The 7,456-nt window shown below is 34.5% G+C and overlaps 1 protein-coding gene across 1 annotated transcript in view; it reads right to left on the bottom strand.

Moving 5' to 3' along the window:
• Positions 1-2,917, bottom strand: part of zgc:111983 (uncharacterized protein LOC550501 homolog) — a 4,372-nt gene extending 1,455 nt beyond the window's left edge. The window contains exons 1-8 of the mRNA XM_048196567.1: positions 2,798-2,917; positions 2,428-2,491; positions 1,758-1,921; positions 1,343-1,404; positions 1,038-1,189; positions 762-916; positions 425-486; positions 47-213 (exon numbers count right to left, since the gene is read on the bottom strand). Of these exons, the coding sequence (XP_048052524.1) occupies positions 47-213; positions 425-486; positions 762-916; positions 1,038-1,189; positions 1,343-1,404; positions 1,758-1,921; positions 2,428-2,467 (802 nt within the window). The 5' untranslated portion in view covers positions 2,468-2,491; positions 2,798-2,917. The remainder of the gene's footprint in view (positions 1-46; positions 214-424; positions 487-761; positions 917-1,037; positions 1,190-1,342; positions 1,405-1,757; positions 1,922-2,427; positions 2,492-2,797) is intronic.
• Positions 2,918-7,456: the final 4,539 nt, after the last annotated feature.

The following is a 7,456-nucleotide window of genomic DNA, read 5'->3' as shown; positions in this document are numbered from 1 at the left end:
CAGAAAATATCTAACAGGAAAAAAGTAAATCTGTAAATATACTGACCGCTGTCTGTGATAACAGTAGCAGTGATGGATGTGTTATCAACTGAGAAGCTGAAATTTCCATTTGCGATTGCTGCAATAAGGGTGTCTTTCACTTCTGCCACATTAGGACTAGCGACAGCCGTGGTGTTAAACTCGAGGACAGAATCAGTCACAATGGAGCCATTGCTGTGGAGATCAACCATGTTGAAACACAGTCAGATAAATAACTAACAAAAGCTAAATGACTAAATGGAACAATCAAATGGTCACTTGACTTACAAACTGATTAACTAAACAACCAGTCGGGAAAGCAATCACTAATTAAACAAATGCATGTATCCTTCTTTTTTGATAACAGGGTGTTTGGTTATTACTACAACTGAATGTATTTTTTTACCTGAACTTCTGAATGACCATGCGGTGGAAATGTGGGAAACGATTCTTGTAAACTCGAGAACACTGTAACAGACAGAAAAAGTATCATATAAATATCATATTACTTGCATACAAGTCATTTCTGTTTTTAAGAACAAATTTTGCTGCAAGAACTTTAGTGTTAAACTATTCAGGGTGTAAAAGCCTACATCACCAGTAGTATCTTTATATATATATATATATATATATATATATATATATATATATATATATATATATATATATTGCCAATACACAAAATTTCCAGTGTCTACTGCTATTGCAATTAACAACCACGCTTCAATGGAGAAAAATATTACCCCATTGGTGATGTTAGTTGACAGCTCTTTGGTCTCAGGATCACTGAGATTGGCGTAGTTGTTCTTGAAGGTTTGAAGAAGCTTGAACACTAAACTAATCTTCCCAACTTTAGCAGGTGCAGAGGTGGTTGTAGTTGGTGTTGCAGTTGTTGTTGCTTTGGGAAAAAAAGAAAATGGGACAAAGTTCAACAAAAGTGTTTCATAATGGCCTTGAGGCCTTATTCAACAACAGAAAAATATTATCATATTAATTTAAATCTGTAAACACACACTGACCAGCAGGTTCTGTGACCTCAGCAGTTATTGTGGAATTCGTAATGATTGTGAAGCTGAAACTTCCATTATTCAAGACTTGTGTCAGATCTGGTCCATTAGGCTTAGAGCCGTTGGAAAATTGAAGTTCTCCTTCTGTCACAATGGAGCCAGCACTGAGAGGGAATGCATGCAAATAATTAATGAATGAACTGGGAGAATATATAGTCAGTTGACTTACAAAGTAACTAACCAACCAACCATTCATGCAATAAGGTAAACAATCAAAATTCATGTATCATGATTTATACAGTTTTACGCTCTTTTACCTGAATTTCGAAATATTGAAGCGTTGGAAGTTTACATATTTGGTCCTGTATAGTGGCTCAACCTAGAAAAGATTAACAAACACATTAAGACATTTATCAATACAACTCTACATATATTTAATTACAGTTTTTATTTTTTTATTATGCTACTTGACAAATTATCATATCCAGTATCATCTTCTAATGCTGCAAACAGCTGTTTGTCTGTAAGGAACATCTTAACAAATTACTTATCATGAACATACATATAGATATGGCTGCACCCACTCTTATGTTAAAAATAAGGTGCATATAATTACATATTTTTATTCTGTACCAAGTTTATTTTTTCTTCTAATGTACACCTTTAGCTGAACCCACTGCTGAAAAAAATACAGTGTAAATTGAGCCATTCCTCACTGGCCAAAAACATTACCTGAGCGGTGATGTTTTTTATCAGGGCTGCGGTTGCAGTATTGGTGAGGTCGGAGTAGTTACTCAGGAAAGTGTCATTGATGCTGAAGCGCAGACTGAATCGATAAACAGTGGTGGCGTTGGTGCTGTTTGTTTGAGCAGCATTTCCAGGCACATGTAGGATTCCTGTTTAAGGTAAAATTTAGGGAAAAGATAGAAGCTGAGACAAGATTGCTGAAGATTTACCATCATAGTTTAGCATGCGCTTAGTTAGGTTCACAATTGCATACTGGTCAGGTAGCAATCCATATATAAAATATGAAAATATTTTTTTCTCTTTCTATCACTCTCTTTCAGGATAAAGGTTACTTTATTGCTTTGATTTTGGACATCAATGCTGAACTGCTAGATCCCTAACCATTACCAACCAAGCCCGTTTGACCATTAAGAGAGTAAACGTATTTGTGATTGTGATATACAGCTGTCACAACAGGCTAAAGATCGGTCTTTATACAGCTGGATTGTTGTGAAAATCACTTTTTGGAAAAGGAATGTATTAGAATGTATTTCTTTTTCACTAACCTTTCTTGTTTTTAGAACGGTTTATTTAACATTATGGATTTCAGATAGGCCCTGTCTTTTGTAATTCCAGTGCAATGATACAGAATGATGTATTACTACTAGGTCCTTACCAATTAGACACAGAACAGGTACAATAATCCTCCACTCCATTGTGATCTTCTTTTGGCAATACGCCTAAAAAGTGAAGCATAGAAGTATGATGTAGCAAACTTTTCTTCATGCGACATAAAATAGATAGAAACATCCACAGGGTTGGTGATCTTGATGTCACAATTTCAAAAAGTATCAAGAGCTGGATAAGCAACAAACAAATGCAGTTATATTTACCAAGTATTTTTTTATTTTATTTAATAAAACACTAACTCACATATATTAATATGTGAGTTAGTGTTTTATTAAATAAAATTAAAAAAAAAAATGTTTTTTTAAACCATTTTATATCACATGAATACAGAGAACCGAAAACATTTTTCTACTTACTTTTTAGTTATTGCGTTAAAAAGGTGATCCAGGTTAATCCGTATGGCAAGCTCTAACAGAGCACAGCAGACAGGTGAGCTGGCATTTAAAGGAACAGGTTTTTTTTTCTTTTGAAGAATGGACCAATGAGTTCAGTTGGGAGGTGTTGGCAAACTTGAGTGACGAGTATTGAAATGTTTCTGTTTCCTGGTAATGTGTCCATGTTGCTGTTTCTGTTATGGTAAATGTTAAATGTCTGTAAAAAAAGTTTTTCATCTTTTAACACAGTAAAACTGTACATTACTCATGTAGAAATATGTACTTCAACGCCCTTGATTGAAGTTAATGTTTCTAATGTAACATTTTTCTTTCCTAAAATTCCGTCAAATTTTATATCCAATGTGTTCGCAATAGCTAGCTGAATACCTAGCCTATTTAAGTGAGTTATTCTGATCAACAGGACATGTTGCTTTTATACACTTGACCTGGATGAATAAGAATCTTTACAGACACAATCAATGACCCATTAACTGATGTGACATTAGCCAGCTATCAAGCAAAAGAATTGGCTAATTATTATTATTATTATTTATTATTATTATTATTATTATTATTATTATAGAATTGCCTGATAAAGTAATTAATATTTTGAGTTTTCTAAAGGTTCATGGTATCCTTTTTAAGGAGGTGGTGGGTATTCAGGGTACTGCTCTTTTTTTGGTCAGTATTGCTCAGGTCTTCTTTAGCTCCTCTGACCAGTGGGGTTCCTCGAGGGTCCATTCTTGGCTGTATTTTATTTATTGGCCTATCTTGTTTTAGTTGCCCTTGGGGTATATTTTTAATTAATAACGGTGAAAAATGCTGTACGTACATGATACAAGCAGATCTATATGCTTTAGGGATTTCATGTACATGAAATGAAAAGAAATGCTGTACTAGTAAGAATGCTCTGAATTCACTTGTCAACTGCTTAAATGATGTTAAAGTCTGATGTTTGACCTGTCAAAATTAGTAATCTGGCCACTTTTTGTAAAGTGGTGGTGTTTTGTAAAGATGTGAGATATGCCTGAGACTTTGGTGACTCTCAAAAGCAACAAATAAATACTGCATATACACCGACATATATGAGAACAGTCTTAGATTATACAAATTTCTTTTGTCATCCTTGGATACAAAAGGTGTGATTTAAAAAAAGGTGTGTTTTTGTTGCTAATTATGTTGTATTTCCAGTTCATAAACAAAACATTAGGAAACTATGTGACATTTCCAGCAAATGTAGTTCCTCATAACTCATGTTTGTTCCAAACTAAACTAGAGGCAAAATTCTCTCACTGTAAAAATCAGCACTTCATGCTCTTATAATTTCACAAATTATACTCAGTCCATCATTTCCATGTGAAATCCAAAAAAAAAAAAAAAAAAAAAAATTTTATATGGTTTACAACCTTTATATGGTTGATTGGATGTTGTTAGTGTTGCATCTTTTATTTTTTTTATTTTTTTCATTGTGATTGCCGGTAACTTGCAAGAATGCTTTCCACTTGCCAAATCTTCAATGTCACACAATGGTCACAAGACTCTTATAGTAATAGCAGTCAGTTCTTAAGTTCTTAAGTCCTTTTTTAATATAATATTACATAGTTGTTCTACAGTATTGTAAATCCTGATTTTTGGGGCCGATCACTAGAAGCATATTGGCTGATACGATCACCAATACTGATCATCAAAATAAATTATACTACTCTTAAAGGGTTAGTTCACCCAAAAATGAAAATTCTGTCATTTATTACTCACCTTCATACCGTTCCACACCCGTAAGACCTTCGTTAATCTTCAGAACACAAATTAAGATATTTTAGTTGAAATCCGATGGCTCCGTGAGGCCTCCATAGGGAGCAATGGACACTTCCTCTCTCAAGATCCATAAAGGTACTAAAAACATATTTAAATTGGCTCATGTGAGTACAGTGGTTCAATATTAATATTATAAAGCGACGAGAATATTTTTGGAGCGCCAAAAAAACAAAATAGCGACTTATTTAGTGATGGCCGATTTCAAAACACTGCTTCAGGAAGCATCGGAGCATAAATGAATCAGTGTGTCGAATCATGATTCAGATCGCATGTCAAACTGCCAACGGCTGAAATCACGTGACTTTGGCGCTCCGAACAGCAGATTGACACACTGATTCATCTGTGCTCCGATGCTTCCTGAAGCATTGTTTTGAAATATTATATTATATAATAAATATAATATTGAACCACTGTACTCACATGAACCGATTTAAATATGTTTTTAGTACCTTTATGGATCTTGAGAGAGGAAGTGTTATTGCTCCCTATGAAGGCCTCACGGAGCCATCGGATTTCAACTAAAATATCTTAATTTGTGTTCTGAAGATTAACGAAGGTCTTAAGGGTGTGGAACGGTATGAGGGTAAGTAATAAATGACAGAATTTTCATTTTTGGGTGAACTAACCCTTTAACAACAATGCATTTTAAGTATAAAAAAATAAGAGATGAGAAAGTATCAGCAGTGGGAATATTAGGCTGCTATCACTTTAAGGCCGATTGCATGGATTCAGTATGATACACATGCAACTTATTTCCCAACTGTTTATGTTCACTTTTTTTTTTAAAGCGAATACTCACTAAGCCAGGCATTTTGACATATTTCTCACAATCGTATATCACGTAACCTTTTACTTTGCTTTATTTATATGCTTTAAAATATATTTAGCTACCACTTGTAGTACACTATGTGTTCAAATGCACTATAAGTGGTGTCTAAATAAATTTTTTTAATACAGAGATAGTATATTAAAAGCATATTTAAGTTCATATTTCATGGTGTCTCAAAATAGCACAGTTGAGTATACTTAGATGTTATTAAAACTATCTTAAGAAGTACTAAAGAAGAATTTGTAGTATATTAAATACAAAATTAGTGCACAAAAATAGAGCACTTTAAGTACATTATTGAAATGTACTTTTTTTTCACCTGGGATTATCGGCCGATAATGATCGGCACCCGATCAGTCGGAACCTCAATTTCATCTCTTTTTTTTATATATGGTTTATCTTTAAATGATTGATTGGCTGTTGTTAGTGTTGCATCTTTCATTTGACTTTTTTTTCATTGTGACTGCTGATAAACACATAAGAATGTTTTCCACTTGCCAAATCTTCAACGTCACACAATGGTCACAAGACTCTTATAGTAATAGCTGTCAGTTCTTAAGTTCCCCCTAAGCCTTATTTAAATATAACATTACATAGTTGTTCTATAGCATTGTAAATGCTCTTTTTTTCCAATATGCTTTGATCTAAAGGGGGCTCTGATCAGGATTTTTGGGGCCGATCACCGCTTACCAATCACTGTCAGACATTTGGGCTGTCCAGGAAAGGAAAAGACTCTGTAAGGGTGGAACTCCAACAGCGGTTCAGACTGTAAGGTTTGCCGAGCAACTAAAGAAACTTTATCAGTAAGATGGTAGAAAACTGTACATTTCTTGTCTATTACCACCCACTGCAACTTATACCAACGACGGAAATAAGCGCAGTTATAATAGCAAAATATGTGGGAGAGCGTTGCTATAGTGTGACAATATTGTATTGCAATAGGGAGCACATTAATGTTAATACTAAATCAAAACTAGTTTGCACATCATTTGTAATTGAAAGGGTTTAATGACAATATCTGATTATGGTTACACTTAAAATAATTACAAAATAGATGTATGAGATGATAAAATCATATACCATTAATTGTACACGGCATGTATGAAAAAGTTACCTGAGAGATAGTTAAAGAGAGAGAGAGAGATCCAGAGAGGGCCCAAGAAAAGAAGAGCATAAAAAAGAGACCAGAGTAATTTTATTAATCTTATTTTATCCCTTCCTTGACCATGTGACTTAAACCCAAATGTGAGACATTCAAACTGACCAATCAGAAGATTAAAACTTCCCCCACTGTACTAAAGGTGTGACCATTTGTAGACCCCCGATGTACACACGTCTTGGCCTACAGGCCTTGATCACTATCAACACCTTTGTGCCTTCCAAATGGCCCTTGTAGCAAGAGAGAGGGGGTTGAAACAGTAAAGCAAATGTCTTTGTTCATTTTAAAATATCTTTGGATATTTTCAATTCTTACAACTCAGACAGCATTGACACCAGGGTTTTTTTTTGACCTTGTCTCTGTAACAGATGTGGCCTCTGGCTGGGATGATTCTACTGAATGGGCAGTGCTACAGTGTTAAGCATGGTTCCATTGAGAGTCATATCACCATATCATTTTTATTTAACCTAGTTTCTGTGAGGCAGTTTAACCTGCTAGTGCGCACGTCCCTTAACCTGCTAGTGCGCACCTCCCCACCTCCCTAAAGCAAGAACCCGTGACATAAATGACATAATCCAACTACAATGTACAGACGTAATTGTGGCTTCTTTTGAATGAAGACATCTAGGGTTTTTTAAGTCATACATGGAAATATTATTGATTAGAAAGTCATCTGGAATGCATCTACTTAAAATATTTTTCTTAAAGAAATGTATGACACTGGTCTTGTCAGAGCTTAGAAACACAATGGGGTCAAAGCCATACGTTTTAAAGCAATAGATTTAAAACTCTGAAAGAGTTTCAAGAAACATTTTTTTATGTTTCCCGGTCTCCACCT

This window comes from Megalobrama amblycephala, linkage group LG7, assembly GCF_018812025.1.
Source record: "Megalobrama amblycephala isolate DHTTF-2021 linkage group LG7, ASM1881202v1, whole genome shotgun sequence".
Taxonomy (NCBI): domain Eukaryota; kingdom Metazoa; phylum Chordata; class Actinopteri; order Cypriniformes; family Xenocyprididae; genus Megalobrama; species Megalobrama amblycephala.
This window is presented reverse-complemented; position numbering and strand designations above follow the sequence as displayed.